Source organism: Scatophagus argus, chromosome 9 (genome assembly GCF_020382885.2).
Source record: "Scatophagus argus isolate fScaArg1 chromosome 9, fScaArg1.pri, whole genome shotgun sequence".
NCBI classification, from domain to species: Eukaryota; Metazoa; Chordata; class Actinopteri; family Scatophagidae; genus Scatophagus; species Scatophagus argus.
Genome location: NC_058501.1, coordinates 3509759 through 3525975, shown reverse-complemented (window position 1 = coordinate 3525975; position 16217 = coordinate 3509759). Strand labels below are relative to the sequence as shown.

Genomic DNA, 16217 nt, shown 5'->3' with positions numbered 1-16217 from the left:
TTCACTCAATTGATTGGTTGAAAAGTAGGTACAATTTCAGTTTCTTTGGTCAACTACATCCCTGATTTACACATTCACCAATTTATGAGCTGAAACTCTGTTAAACCAAGGGCAGCTGCAGATTCAGGTCATAATTCTCTGAAGGGTCATTACTACAAGTGACACAGTTATAATTTTCACATGGTTATAGATTCCAGTTTCATTTGATACATCATTATGACAAAAACATTGATTATGGTTGTTAAGTAAGACTTTATTTTACAGCAGATATACTCACAACAGCCTTCATGCTGCGCCCTCCTGGACTTTACCTTTAAAATCAGTGAAGTTGTGTTTGTTGGCACAGGTGAAGCCTCTCATGGATCCATCATTGAACTCCTTGAAGAGGCCCACCTCCTCAGCACCAGAGAGCAGCCTCTGCAAGGTAGCTCCCACCAGGAACATGTTGGGATTTTCCTTCTCCTGACCCCCAACTCCAGGACCCAGCTGATCCACCAGCAGCTCAGCTCCTGAGAAAAATGACAGGATTAAGAACATGGAAAGTAATGGCACACAATGGAAATAAACATTAAGAGTGGAGCAGATCAATTGTTGGAATTGAATTCCACACCTCCATTCTGTTGTTTGTCTCTTATCCTCCTCAGCAGCCATGCAATGGCTTCATCCCTGGTGTCTGAGGCCAACTCCACCACCACCAGAGGAGTGAAGCTCGTGCCACTGCTGTCTCCTGACCCCCACAGCATCTTCCTCTCTAACCGGGGCACCTGTACCACAGATGAAAGAGACAACTGAATGCCAGAGATGGTGATGTATCTATAGAGGTCTTCAGGGGACTAGTGCACTTTGTGAAAAAAGTGAGGTTGCAGGGGTGTTTTTGAATTGTTTGTTGTTGTTTTTTTTTTGTTTGTTTAAAATTATGAACCACATTGGGCCTATTTACACTGTGAAGAGTGTTAGGCTATTTCTTGCAGTTAAAATGACATTTATAAAATAATAACAAACTTTAATAAAAATGATATTGGAACATGAACTTAACCAGGAATATTTTATCCATCCAAAATTACAGTCGTCATTGATCTTCTGTGCTCTCTCTCTCAGAGTCCAAAACACAGACAACTCTCAAGCATGGATACAGACTGTTTTATTACACTGCATCACTTAGGAATCTTTTAAAAACATTTTTCTTTTACATATTTTAGATGGTCTGTTGGTGAAGTATATTAACTACTATGGGGTGGCAAGGGGATTCCCTCCCCACTGTGGATAAAAATAATTCAGCAGAGGCAGAGCTATACAATCCCCCCGCAGCAAATTGCATCCTGTATATAATTTACATGATAATTATTAATTATTCAAGTATAATGGCAGTTTGAGAAGATTTGCAACAAAATCCCCAGATCTCTTTCCACATTTCACAGCTGTGTAACTCTAACCTGACATATTTTGGACTGGAGGTTTGGTGGTGGTGGTGGGACACACACACACACACTATCGTGTTCTTCAACAATACTAGGAAGTGTATCTTTAACTAAATAACCACCATGAAGAGTATGAAAAGAAACATTTGAAGGGAGTGATCAGGACAAAGTAGTAGTCCTATTGTCATTGTTCAGAAAACCCCACTGACAGGCTCACACGAGGTGTGTCAAGAGCTGCTCCACCTAACTATGCAGTGTCCTCCCAGCAACGATTACCACCATGATCGACTGTACGGGCTCAATGAATTCATTCCACGTCCATATATTGTATGATATGGTGTACTGACAGAGACAGCTGACAGATCCACGCACGCGCGCGCACACACACACACAGGGAGGGACTTGTGTTTAACAGACATTAATGGAAAGACGCACGCACTGGGAGCGCAGCAGACATTTGTAACAAACGTGCAGGGTCGACACGGTGCTGCCCGCTGGGCGCTCTCTCTGTGTACTCACCCGGATCTGTGTCTGTGTCACGGCTCTGTTCCAGCCTCGGGGCGGAAGCCGGCCCTGCTGATCTGCGGACAGTCAGATTAGAGTTTAAACGACATGTCTGTGTTAGTTTGTTTGGAGTCTGACTGCTGCTGCTCCCGGACTGGACTTCAGTTATGTTCCACGTCACGAAGCAGCGCAGCGAACTTCAGCTGTCACACCCATCGACGTTACACCGTCCTGTGTTCGTGCCGTCTGCACATGAATCACTGCTGCCTGCGGCTCGCTGACTTTAACAACGCGGCTGACACTTGCTTTGGGGGATTTTTGTCTTTTTTTTTTTTTTTTTTTTTAAAAAAGGATATCTCTGTTTCTGTGCTTCCATACAGACAACACGAAGATCCATAGACCGGGTCATGGGTCATTCCGCCTATAATCTTTGATATTTTCTTAAAATGGTCTCCTATTGGGCAAAGGTCAAAGAGGCACTAAAATCAATAGCATTCATCCTCTGGGGACCACGAACATCCATATTTCCTCTTTCTCTTACTGTATTTGTTGTGACTGTTATGCACCCAGCCACAATCCCTCCTACGAAAATCTACTTGGCAGTAAACTGATTTCTGATTCTGAGAAAATCTGGTGCTAAAAATGAAATATAATCTAATATTATAATATAATAACGCTGGGCATCTTCCAGAGCTCCTGTTGAGCTTCTGGACTCCCTGAATCAATGGCATAGCACAAGAATGTGGGCATGTACATATACAGCGTCAGTCATTGCTATACCAGTGCAAATAACTGAACCAGTGAGTAAACATATGCATCTGTAGTGGTCATTAATCAGTCAAATAATCAGCAATGAAATGTTGCGCTTAGGAAGGTTGCATATTATTATCTTAACGTACTGTGAAGCTTTCACCATGAGGTTTTACACAATGACAGTGCAGAACATTTGTAAACACAAACTGACAGGGGAAACTTTCTCTATAACAAGCATCTTAAAATTCTAATGTTTTAGCAGACGCAGGAAATAATAGGTCACACTATCACTAACGCAAAATGTTTAAATTACTTATTTAGAAACCAGTTCCATCGGTTCCATTGTGTTTCGCTCACTGCTAAGCCCCTGCCCCTCTCAGTCTTTCAGGGTTTCTCCACACCTTAAAGGTCCTGCTGGCCAGGAAATGTTGACATATGTTTACACTTCTCTCTAAACTGTGTGACAGGTGACTTCTATTTCATAATGATTCCTCTTCATATACTCACTTTTCTACTCAACTTTTTCAAGTTGAACTGTAGCCGGCTCTATGACCAACCCAATGTGTATTGTTGACATCTGCCTGTCATTCCTCTATGTACCGACTATGGGCGGGGTGGTTCTCCCTACGGGCCGAAATCGAACTGATAGGATAGTGATTCTCAACATCACATAAAAAAAAAGAATACATGAATGTTACAGCAGTTCATTATAATTTTCAATACTATAAATTTCCTATAACTTGTGAAATGTTAAAATCATATTGAGGTGGTAGCAAAAAGTGAAACTAAACAGTTGAGATTTTGTTTTGCTTATCTTTTTAGTAATGTCATTTCTCATGTTGCAAATTGCTTTCCTGCCTGTACAACATCCATTGCACGTCTGCCCGTCCTGGGTGAGGGATCCCTCCTCTGTTGCTCACCCTGAGGTTTCTTCCATTTTTTCCTGTTAAAGGTTTTTCTGGGAGTTTTTCCTTAGTCGATGTGAGGGTCGAAGGGCAGAGGATGTTGCTGATGTTATGTTAAGCCCTTTGAGACAAACTGCTTGTAAAAATGGGCTATACAAATAAAGTTGACTTGACTTGACTAGAGTGTATGCAGACTGCTTGATTAACATCTCAGTTTTGCTCAGGAACCTGAGACAACTTACTTTACAAATGTCTTTCTTTTCAGAAAACACAAAGACACAGTTTGACCAGGATGTGATGTCTTTGTGAAGGGAAAATCTAAGAGCAAACTGGCTGTCAATCAAAGACAGCAGAATATTATTAATTCTATCAGTTAGCATTACGCCTGTGTCTATTTGGTTTCAGTTTACCAACATATTTTACGTTAAATTTGAAAATTACAAGATTTATGTTAACATAACTATATTACGGTTCATATTGAACCCACTGTAACGAATATGTCGGTTAAGCAGACTGACATGACTTCTATTGCTTTTATGAGATATTACAAACGGGAGTAAACGTATTTGTATTTTTAACGATATTATTGACTTTTAAGCATTAATATTTAGTCGAATGAACGTGGGGAAATTGCTTTACTGAGGATGACACGCTCAGTAAGTTTCAAACATTTTAATGACTTGCAGATATGACTCAAAAGACTGCGGTTTTGTTCAAAATATAAATTGTAGCAAACGCTGTCACAAACAAACGATTAACCTTATAAACATTACAAACAATATAACTTTGAGCTATTTTTGTATTTTACCTACCGGCACTTACCAAAGCCCTCTCCTCTGCCAAGTAGCAATGTTTAGGTTATTTGACAGAAAAAGTACTTCCGCAGTGCCTCACGCTCTGCGGCTGGGTGCATTTGTTTATTTTTTAAATAAGAGCTAAGAAAAGAAATGTTGCGGTGAGCGGGGACAGAAGCTTCTTTGAGGTATCTGTGGAGTACGGAAAAACACCGCTCGGTGGAGTTATCCATACAAAAAAATCAAACGTCCACTGCCATTTTGTTTTACCCTACGTCGGCGTCTCTGAGGCCACGTGACCTCTAGTAGTCTCAGAAGTGGTGTAGCAGTATGGCCGAGCAAGCGGTGACAGCGAGCGAAGGGTGAGTGTTTCCTCTAACCCACGTCGTCTGTGTTTGTATTTGTGAAAGTATGTATTTAAAGTATGTCATATCTGTTGGTATTACAACGAAACTGTAGTACTTCTGTGTAACTCTCGCCCTGCATGTTATTGCCATGTAGCAGTAACAGGATGTTTAACTTGCTGAACTAGTGAAAGAGTTAGACACTACACTGTAGTTCAGGTAAACACACATATCAACATAACACTCAGAGGTTTTTACACTGAAGGAAAACATGTAAGATTTAACAGGTTTTTGCTCTTTTACACAGTGACATACGGTTTTAAAATGGTATCTGCCGTGAAGTGTAGTTTAGACGAGATGTCATCCGCATCGCAGTTAACTCGGCTGGCACTATTTATTGCACTGACACCCGTCATTTAGCACAGCACAGCACAGCACAGCACTGTCCTGTCCTGTCTGTTAGCCAGTGTTTTTTGGCCCTCATCCGCTTCGTTTCCTTTTGTTGTGGTCTCAGGCTTGTACAGAGATTGCTGTCTGTGTTTGGTGTTCACAGTCTGATCAGCAGTGTGTGGGGCTACGTGGACACCACAATAAGGTATGTCTGGCCTCTGAGCTGAAGCAGGTGTGTGGTGTAAGCCCCTTACAAGCACCCCTTGATACCAGAAGTCTAAAGTTTCTCTGTGCTCAGCTACAATAAATATGACCTTAGAATTATAGCTAATGTTCAGTTTTTATTTTATTTAATTTCCATGTTATTAAATATGGTAATTGTGGAGGAGATGGTATTGTCAAACTCTGTGGTGTTATACTGAGAGGTATTTCTAATAATTTATCCATTGATATTAATAAAATATTGTAACCTGGCACCTCTGCTGTCACCTGACAATTCGATTAGCTGATGGCTATTGAAACTAGAGTCCCTCTAGAGCCAATATTGGTCTGTCACAGAAATATTGTTACATATCTGTATTGGGGTATGTTATGTTATATGTCCGATAGGCAGCAATATGAATACTTGTTTTGCACCATGTAATGCAGAAAAATATACTTGGGGTAATTTAGAAATTATGGCATAAATTATATATATACACACACCTACATACAAGTATTTGTCTTAATTGCGTTTTTTTTTTTTTAATTTATAGTTATTTATAATTGGTTGGTATCAGTCTGGCTCTAACTAAAACACCAACATTATGCCACACGTGAACAGTTGCTTATGTATAATAGCTTAAATATTTGTTTATCATAACAAAGGATAATCTGACAGATCCAGTCACGGTCCAGGAAAATGATAATGAGGAGGAGGAGGATATAGGATGTGTTATGAAAAGTGGGACTTTTGTATGATTGCTTGTATGGTTGTGGAGTGTCAGGATCTTCATTGATGGCTTTTCTGGTTCAACTTCTCAATTCTGCAGCCTGATGATATATAGCAAACATATACAAAAACCATTCTGTAGAAAATATATTTAATACATAAAACAGATTTTACCTATTCGCTGAAATAGAGATTGAACAAAAGATTTGGTCATCAGAGTTTTTATTACAGCTTACGATATTAGGTAACAACCCTCTCATTCATACTGAGCAGCTGATGCAGAGGTCATCAGATATGACACTGAAAGTCAGTAAATGCAAACATTCAGTCCTTTTGCTGTCCTTTGCTGTTTTGTTGATATACTTTAATACTTTTATTTCTCTGTGTCTAAATCCTTTAAGTGTAGTCTCACACTGCAGTGACACCATGTCCCCACTGTAGTTCAGAAAGATGATGCTCATAAACCTGATGATGGAAGTTGAGCTTTTCCATCTGTGTAGGTGGTGCTGGATCCCCAGCTGGCTGCCACCGTGGTGTCCCACCTCTCAAATCCAGTTACAGACTGCAGAGGACATGATGCTGCGATGTAAGTTTGAGTTCCTGCGTATGGCTCAGAGTCAGAACGTTGGTGTTTTACACATTTATCCATGCCTCACTCTGCTTCTGACTGTCACAATCAGTCATCACTCCTCATGCCTTAAGCTACCCAGCCCAACCAACAAAGTCAGCAAGTATTAGCTATTCAGAGTAAGATTCAAGGATTCAAGGAGCTTTATTGTCATTTCACACACGTAGAACATGAGTGGAACGAAATTAGTTTCCCCGGTCCCAGTATAAGCCCAATTGCCTAACAAAATAAATATAAATATACACAACGCTATATAATATAAAAACAGTGGAATATAAGAGAAAACAGCAGATGATATAAACACCAGTGTAAACAGTATAAACAGTAGTGCAAATGGCTGACAGGGTAGTGCAAAATGACCGTAGTGCAATGGAACATGAGTACTTTAAAGTTCTGTAGAGTTCTAAGAGTAGGGTGGGTTGTTCTTTCACCATCTTAGGGAAACAAAATTTCATCCCATCTGATTTGAATAACTTCATGACTCAAAAACTGTGGCAACAACAAGCATGTGTATTGTTTTATTCTTAGATAGATAGAAAAATCATTCCTTTTTATCTCTACATTCTTCTCTTTCCTTCCCTTGCCCTTTATTTTCAGGTGTAAAAAGCACTTTCACCAAACAGCACATCCCCATCTCCAACGGCAGCCAGCTGTGGACCCTGACCTTTAGCAGTGAACATGTCAAAGACAAAACCCCCATGGTGCTGTTCCATGGGTTTGGAGGTGGTGTAGGCCTTTGGGCTCAGAACCTGGATGCTCTCTCCCAGCGTCGGCCCGTCTTGGCACTTGACCTGCTGGGCTTCGGACAGAGCAGCAGGCCTCTGTTCTCCACAGATGCTCAGAAGGCAGAGGAGCAGTTTGTGGAGTCTATAGAGCAGTGGAGGGCTAAAGTGGGTCTAGAGTCCATGATACTGCTGGGTCACAACCTGGGAGGATACCTGACTGTGTCATACTCTATTAAATACCCAGACAGGTGGGTGGAGATTATGGGATTTCTCTTATCTCACTGCAGGATTGTGTTGTTTTTAAATTAAAAGGCATCTTTTATCCTTTGGTGCTGATGATGTTGATATGAACTGCATTTAGTGTGATAAATGTTATACCAAGGGCAAGACAACAGTGGATGCAGTTCAGTACTGCAATGATGGCATGACTTGTGACAAAATATACAACGATTGAAGTGCTCATATTATCCGTTTTAAAGTATAAGTTGTCAGTCAGCACTTCTACCTACTCAGCATCGAACAGCAGACAGACACAATTAGCACCTAGCTTGAGAAGTTAGCATATAAAGAAACAGATGTGTCCTTCAGGAGTTGGTGGAGACTTAAAAACACAGATAAAAGAGAGTGAACATTGGATGTACACTCGGCAGGTGGCAAGAAACAAAACTAAAAATATAAATGAATGTGTATGTGGAATGTGTCAATAAGCAGTGTGTTTGCTGATGAGTTTGCCATATAGCTAAAATATGTGATCATTTGTCATTAGACAGAATAGGAAATAGGTGACTGAAGTTGTAATAAACCTAAAATATCCTTAAACCACTTCTGTTAATAAACAGAAGGAAGACTCTGCATAGAAGGAGAAAAATGACTGACCCGTGTTTTGAGCAACGATTCTGCCCCTTTAGTGTTAACACGACTGCATGTGTACAGGATACGGTTGTAGCAGTGTGCCATACTGTAGGCGCTGGCAGCCTGTGATAACAGCAGTGTCCTCCAAGCCTCTCTCCTCCCACTACACTCTATCTCCTGAATCATCTCGTCTTGCTGCGTCTCCAGCTCCAAGCTTCCAGCAGGCACCCGGCTCTCCCCAAGGGACGTCTGATAAAATGTCCTGAATGCCTTATCACCCTCCTTCATCACTAATGCTAAAAAATCCCTCTTCCTGTCCTCTTATTGTTATCTCAGTGTTCCAAATGGCCTTTGAGTTCTAACGCGAGATGCTCTTAAACAGGGACATATGTCCTTATTTAAGCTGAACTGTGCTCATTGTTCCTGTAATGGTCTAAAAGAAAGTTTGATGATAAGAAATTTCGTGCCTAAAAACAATTGTAGTATTATAGCATGTGATGGGCATACTGTAGATGTCGGATGGTTTCTGAGTTGAGAGCAGTGAATCCATATTGTGGTGTTCTCTCACCAGTTGCTGGTATTCATTCACTCCTAAAGTGTAAATCTGATTTAGTCTGTTCATCAAATTAATTGTTAAAGTCAGATCATACAGATTGTAGGAAAACCAAAAGTAAAGCCAGTTCTCCAAGCCACTTTATTTGCAGGTCAAACTGAAAATTTCACCTACAGTAGTACAAGTGCAGATGTTGAAAGTTGAACCGAGGAGTCGGCCTGTAAACTCTTGTTGGTGTTTACAACTGATAGTCTAGTATATAGTAGTCTGTAATAGTTTTACCCTTTGCCCTTGATTTCTCTTCCGTATGTGTTTGGTCAGGCTGAGGGTTTGTTTAAGACCTGTTTAATCATTACTACCAGAAGTGGGGTGTCTAATGCTGACTGTAATTTAAAGCTGAATTACCAGATTTGATTTTGGAGCAATCAGTGGAACTAAGCTACGAACACAAGATTGACCAGAACCTATCCTAACAGGTGTTGGCTGCTACTTCTGTATTCCCATTATTCGTTGCTGGGCAGACGGTGTAGACTGGGTTATTTATTTATTTGTTATGGTTAAGGATAGTGAAATTATTTGTGTTCCCCGAAACCAAAAAGCGAGCTAAAAGCAGCTCAAAAGCCCCGTAGAGCTGAATGGAATGGAAAATGAAGCATGTGTGTTTGTATTTGATTTCTTTGTCTTTGGCCTCCAGAGTAAAGCACATACTACTGGTGGAGCCCTGGGGCTTCCCTGAACGTCCGGACACTGCAGAGGCAGACCGTCCCATCCCTGTGTGGATCAAAGCACTAGGAGCCATGTTCAGTCCCTTCAACCCTCTAGCTGGTCTCAGACTGGTTGGGCCACTGGGTAAGACCGGGCCATTAAAGTGGTAAAAGCTAGCACATCTCTATATCAAAGACTCCCAACCCATCTTCATCAATTACATTAGATGAAATCTTAATGATCCCTCAGAGGAAACTAAGCAGCACAACAGGATCCAGTGAATAAAAATGGGCCTACGGGGAAGAGTAGAGCAAATTGAGTGGTATCACACACAGAATAGAACTGTTTCTATTTAATAAATTTCAATTGTATGAAAATGAGTAATATAAATGCAGGGAATGCAAAACAGTAGCTTAGCGTCTGGAGCATATGGGGAGAAAATGAATGAGAAATAATAAAATATATTTTTTTTATGAAATTAAATGAAAATGTGTTGACAGCAGTAATATAGTAAAATAGTATTTTATCTGTACAGATAAAAGAAGTTAAAGTGATTTGGTAATGTTATATTAAGTCTTATGTCTACATTGCTAGGAACAGTTTTCTTTACGTATTTCTGCACTGAAGGAAACGCAGATTTACTGTTAGGCATGATTTTGATGATGATGTAAACATTAATTCCATCCTTATTGACTGAGCTTTAACATTAGCTAGCTCAGTCGTCCTATTCAACTAGCTTCTTGTCTATGAGTTGATGCGCGTTTCCTTCTGTACTTTGGTTCATTTGATGGCTGTAGTTTGGCAAAAATAAAATAGTTCCTAGATGAAACTGCTCCCAACAAGGTCTATGGACTATTTTAAGTAACTGCATCGTGATTTCTGGAAAGAGACATTGTTATTGAGGTTTTCCAGTGTATTTTTTTGAGTTCCTGACAGTGGCAGCTTTACTTCTAAGCTATCCAAAACTCTGCAACTCACACACAAAAAAAAACAAACAAAAAAAAAAAATCCATATGAATAAATGTCATCTCAGGTAAGAGGATAATTACATATTTTTGATTTCAGGGTGAACTTTTTCCCTTTAATATGCAGACAATTAGTTGAAATACCAATTAAAACTAGTCATCTAATAAAGGCTCAAGAATTCTACTGTTGCTGCTTTCAAATGTTTTAGTGCAGACTTTGAGAAGAAAGTTGAGACAATCCATCCTGGTCCTGATTCTTTTCATGCCCTTCAACCCTCCTCATGTAAAATATAATGAGACAGCCTCATCTCTTAATGGCTACATGCTTGGTTTTGACACTTGAGCATCTCCTCTTTGGCCCCTGCAGGTCTCACTTTGGTCCAAACTTTGAGACCCGACTTCAAGAGAAAGTTCTTGTCCATGTTCAGTGACAACACTGTGTCAGAGTACATCTACCACCTGAACGTGCAAACCCCCAGGTCTGTCTGTGTTTCCCCATTACTGCTGTTTTCTTTAGTAAATTTAATGAAACCTTTGAAACCTTTGTTGCAGTCATTTGAGAGTATTACTACCAAAAACTATGCCTTGTCATCAACATTTCCTGCCCTTTGTCAAGTTAATTGTTTTCTATTGTCACAGTGGGGAAACAGCCTTTAAGAATATGACTGTTCCCTATGGTTGGGCTAAGAGGCCAATGCTGCAGAGGATGGACCAGCTTCAGCCTGAAATCCCCATCACCATCATCTATGGATCCCGCTCAAGCATAGACAGCAACTCAGGCAGCACCATCAAAGAGATGAGGCCACACTCACATGTGGAGATAATCGTGAGTTCATGGTTTACTTCAGTGGGAGTTTGACAAAATAATTCTGAGATTCCACTCTTTAAAGCCCAGAAATAATGTGCTACAATGGCTGCAGATGTTCTTTTACTATAATTTCCCAGCTTGAGATCAATAAAGTATATCTATCTATCTATCTATCTGTCTACTAAAATGTAATCCCACATAATCAGATAATTCCAAGGAATTGCGCTAAAAGTTTTCTTATTTAATGTACTTCATTAATGTCATGCATAGTAAACTAGAATTACCAACTCACAGTTGCATGGCTGAATTACTAGTCAAGTTGCAGTTTACATCTTTGTGTGACCAGACTCATGTAATACATGTAATATGCAGTGAAAACTCTGTAGGAATGTAATTAACGGTGACAGATGTAGTTCAATTCAATTTATTTATATAGTGCCAAATCACAGCAAAAGTTACCTCATGACCTTCCAGTTAGAGCAAGTCTAGACCAAACTCTTTCATTTATTTCTTAGTCCAAAGAAACCCAACATGAGCAAGCACTCTTTTTAGAAGGTAATGACATGCCTAAATGGTATATGAATGTGTATAGAAGGGACGTCCTCTGGCAGTTTAAGCCTATAGCAGCATGACTAGGGGCCGGCTTTGGCCTGCTTTATCATGAAAGAAAGTTTTAAGGCTGCTTTTAAACGCAGAGAGGCTATCTGGCTCCTGGACCGAAACCAGAAGGAGATTCCGTAGGAAAGGAGCTTGATAAGTGGAGTCTCCGGTTAACATTTCACTTTTGCTGACTCTAGGAACCATAAGTAACTCTGCATCTTGGGAGTGTACAGTTCTGGTTGGATAATAAGATACTATGAACTCTTTAAGATATGATGGCGCCTGACCATTAAGAGTTTTGTATGTGAGGAGAATTTTAAAGTCTGTTCTGATTTTTACAGGCAGCCAGTTCAGAAAAGACAGTACAAGAAAAATACGCTTTTTAATGTGAATTTTTGTCAGTACAGATGCAGCAGCATTCTGGATTATCTAGGAGAGTCTTTAGGGACTTATTGGGGCAACCTGATAGCAGGGAGTTGCGATAGTCCATTATAGGAGGTAATAAACGTGTTTCTAGTTTTTCTGCATCTTTCTCAGACAGGATGTGCCTAATTTTTGCAATGTTGCGAAAGTGATAAAAAAGGCAGTCCTTGAAATTTATGTGATATATGTGAGTTAAAAGACATTCTGACTAAAATTAAGCCCCAGATTTCTTACAGTGGGTCTGGACACCAAGGCCATCCATGGTAGCTATATCACTAAATAATTTGTTTCTAAGATGTTTATGACCCAGCACAATAAATTCAGTTTTGTCTGAGTATAGAAGTAGAGAATTGGAAGTCATCCAGGTTTTGATATCTATAAGACATGCCTGAGCTTTGGTTAGCTGATTGACTTCATCTGGCTTCATTCATGAATATAATTGTGTGTCATCTGCATAACAATGAAGATGTATGGAGTGTGTCCTAATGATAGTACCAATGGGTAGCATATATAAGGTGAAGGGTACCTGTCCGAGCACAGAACCTTGGGGAACTCCATGACTAACTTTTGCATGTATGGAGGATTCATTGTTAACATGAACAAACTGAGATCAATCTGATAACCTGATGATCTGACTGACTGATGAAGGCCAGTCAGTCCGCAAAATTGCAAAAACTTTGAATGTGTCCTCAAGTGCAGTCACAAAAACGATCAAGCGCTATGACGAAACTGGCTCACATGAGGACCGCCCCAGGAAAGGAAGACCAAGAGTCACCTCTGCAGCTGAGGATAAGTTCATCCGAGTCACCAGCCTCAGATATCACAAGTTAACAGCACCTCAGATTAGAGCCCAGATAAATGCCACACAGAGTTCTAGTAGCAGACACATCTCTACATCAACTGTTCAAAGGAGACTGCATGAATCAGGCCTTTATGGTCAAATAGCTGCTAAGAAACCACTGCTAAGGAAATGCAACAAACAGAAGAGATTTGTTTGGGCCAAGAAGCACAAGAAATGGACATTAGACCAGTGGAAATCTGTGCTTTGGTCTGATGAGTCCAAATTTGAGATCTTTGGTTCCACCCGCCGTCTTTGTGCAGCGCAGAAAAGGTGAACGGATGCTTTCTACATGCATGGTTCCCACCGTGAAGCATGAAGGAGGAGGTGTGATGGTGTGGGGGTGTTTTGCTGGTAACACTGCTGCAGCGACATACCATCCCATCCAGTTTGCATTTAGTTGGACAATCATTTATTTTTCAACAGAACAGTGACCCCAAACACACCTCCAAGCTGTGTAAGGGCTATTTGACCAATAAGGAGAGTGATGGAGTTCTGCACCAGATACAGTATAAAATACATTATAAAACATGTTTTGAGTAATTTCACACTTTTTTGTTTGCTACATAATTCTATATGTGTTCATTCATAGCTTCAGTGTGAATCTGCAATGTAAATAGTCATGAAAAGAAGAACCATTAAATGAGAAGGTGTGTCCAAACTTTTGACTGGCAGTGTACTTCTTAATAAAATTTCATATTTTAGTAATTTGCTTTACTTTTTGCATATGCTGTGTCATTATACACATTCTCAGAAGGGTGTTAATGAAAAGTAATTGTGCTTTCATAACGACTTATGACACTAACTGAAGTATCCTCTCTACTGATTTGTAATAACATAACTGTTTTTACTGGAAATGGTTGAAAAATTTAACATTTCTTTTATCTTTCATAAAAGTAATAAACCAAAGGCAGCAGGGCTCTCCAGTAAAAGCTATACATTCCTTTATGGCCTGTCTTTGTATATTGCTTCCTGTTTTTAATCACCTGCTTCTCTTTCCATTCTTTTTCCTCCCTGCAGACTATCCGTGGAGCAGGGCACTATGTATACGCTGACCAGCCAGACGACTTCAATCACAGAGTTCTGCAAGTGTGTGATAAAGTGGACTGAACAAGAGACAAATCTGGTTACTGAACTCTGGAGACAAAGGGGAGCACCGACAACAGACTGTATCTCACTGTAGCAGCCCAAATGGAAACGTGGGATCCCTCTTCCTTAAAGCAGGGATCAGGAGTGCTTGTACCTTTAAAAAAATGAAAAGAAGAGTTTTATGCATGCTTTTAATTCATCATCATGACAGAATGCAGTTCATGTCATGTCAACTGGCCATTGATTTAGTGATAGAAGCTAAATACTCTGAGCTCACATCACTGATAAAGTTCCAATTTGAAATTCGAGTATTCAGGTGAACACAACACAAATCCTCAGCGCTCAGTGAATGTATATTATTGTCCATATGTGGCCTTCAGGAACTCCTGTAGTTGTCTGATCTGATCCAAATGTGCAAAAATGACTAGACAGAATAAAAAAGTTTATTTTCATATCTTATCATTTTAAGTGTGTGCATGTAGATATCCATATTTTTTGCATATTTTTCTTAAGAAAAGTGGTAAGTATTCAGCCACACTTTGAATTATGTTACACTGAAACAGAATCAGTGTCAGTGTATTCAAAAAGCTCAGTTACAGTGTCATGTGTTAGTATTTCCTGCACAGCGCCTGACCCGTGGTTTGTGGTTTGTCCATATGATTCTGATACAGACAGGAAGTGTACTCTTTTAGAGCATCATTGCACCAGCACCAGGAAGCAGCCATAAATTTATCTGCAGCTAATAATAATCTTTTGGAGCATGTGTCCTCTCTGCATGGCTATTAGCCCCGTCAAAAGTTCACTTCAGTTTTATTAGTGGTGACTGTTGAATTCAAATGAGCAGTAGAATTAAGAAATAATGGTAATTTGAAACCCAGAGCAGCAAACTGTTTTACACTCTGATGTGGGTGCACAGGCCTCTGACGTATTTGACTGCTGTCTACAAAAAAATACAATTTAAACTTCAATTTCAGTTCACAATTATCAATGATCTAGCTAGTATCATTGTAAAAAGGTCTACATGTGGTCATATTGACCTTTCTTTTATTTATTTATGTAACCTCTTTTGTTTTTTTTTCCTCAAAACATTCAGTAGCACTGTTTGCACTCAAAGAATCTTTTGCTAATAAAGATTAAACCTAAAACTAATCATTTAGAAGTAATCTAAAGAAACCAACTTCAGACATCATACGTCACTGTTGGCTGTGGCAGAAAGATTCAAAAGGGTAGTTTTTCAAATCAGGGCTGTATATGACTACTTAATTTTATTACATATGACAATGTATTTCTGAAATACAAATTAATTTGCCTACCAAATCTTCCCTCCTCCACCCATTTTCCCTTTCCTATTTCTGCCGTATATGTAAATGTTAACACAAATAAAATGTGTGCTATAGCGTGACCGTGCTTCTCTGTTTTTCTGTCACATTTGAATAATGTAGGTCTAAGCTGTGTTTGCGTCACATGTTTATTCTTCGATGCAACACTTTGATTCCACCTCTCCCCCTCCTTTTGCTTCTCACTCTAATGGAGCCAGATGAATCAATATTTTTCCTCCAGCTCCCCTTATCATTTCAGAGCTGTCAGCCCTCTGCCAGTGAGAGAAATGATTCCTGCACTTTACTGTTAAGCTTCTGTAGTTTTCCCTCACTGCCACTAGAGAGCACTCATGTGCAGATGAGGGGATGCGGAGCTTATGGAGCATGTCCACACTCTTCCCTCTTGTGCACCAGTATCTGCTCTTATTTCCACCTTTTTATTTCATCTGCAGAGAGAGCAGTCCAGAACTAACATGTGACCTTCCACATTACCAATCATCAGATAGGTGTCTGGAAGAAAGTGCAAGGAAGGAGAGTGATCACTGCTCTGCAACAGGAAGTTAGATGGACTGAAGATGTGAGGATGTACATTGCCCTCCCTCCTTTCCATCCTTTGATCCAGACTCGACATTAACAGAGATATCGATCGCAAAAGACATCCTATCTGTTTTTA

General features: G+C 39.9%; 2 protein-coding genes across 5 annotated transcripts in view; one reads left to right on the top strand and one right to left on the bottom strand.

Annotated features, from left to right (window-relative positions):
• The window catches only part of ano10a (anoctamin 10a), a 33465-nt gene extending 28975 nt beyond the window's left edge, over positions 1–4490 (bottom strand). For 2 of the 3 annotated variants that reach the window (XM_046399103.1, XM_046399105.1), the window contains exons 1-4: positions 4393–4490; positions 1938–1999; positions 611–764; positions 312–509 (exon numbers count right to left, since the gene is read on the bottom strand). In XM_046399103.1, the coding sequence (XP_046255059.1) occupies positions 312–509; positions 611–743 (331 nt within the window). In that variant the 5' untranslated portion in view covers positions 744–764; positions 1938–1999; positions 4393–4490. The remainder of the gene's footprint in view (positions 1–311; positions 510–610; positions 765–1937; positions 2000–4392) is intronic. The other variant, XM_046399104.1, reaches the window with a different exon arrangement.
• Positions 4491–4619: 129 nt separating this feature from the next.
• abhd5a (abhydrolase domain containing 5a) lies at positions 4620–15627 on the top strand. 2 transcript variants are annotated; one of them, XM_046399106.1, is made up of 8 exons: positions 4620–4736; positions 5233–5313; positions 6540–6625; positions 7265–7640; positions 9492–9646; positions 10835–10946; positions 11107–11293; positions 14157–15627. In XM_046399106.1, exons 1-8 carry the CDS (start codon positions 4705–4707, stop codon positions 14244–14246), a joined length of 1119 nt encoding a protein of 372 aa, XP_046255062.1. In that variant the 5' UTR covers positions 4620–4704; the 3' UTR covers positions 14247–15627. The 2 variants fall into 2 exon arrangements, with proteins under 2 accessions (XP_046255062.1, XP_046255063.1); XM_046399107.1 differs by having other exon boundaries at positions 4649–4736; positions 5272–5313.
• The last annotated feature ends 590 nt before the right edge of the window (positions 15628–16217 follow it).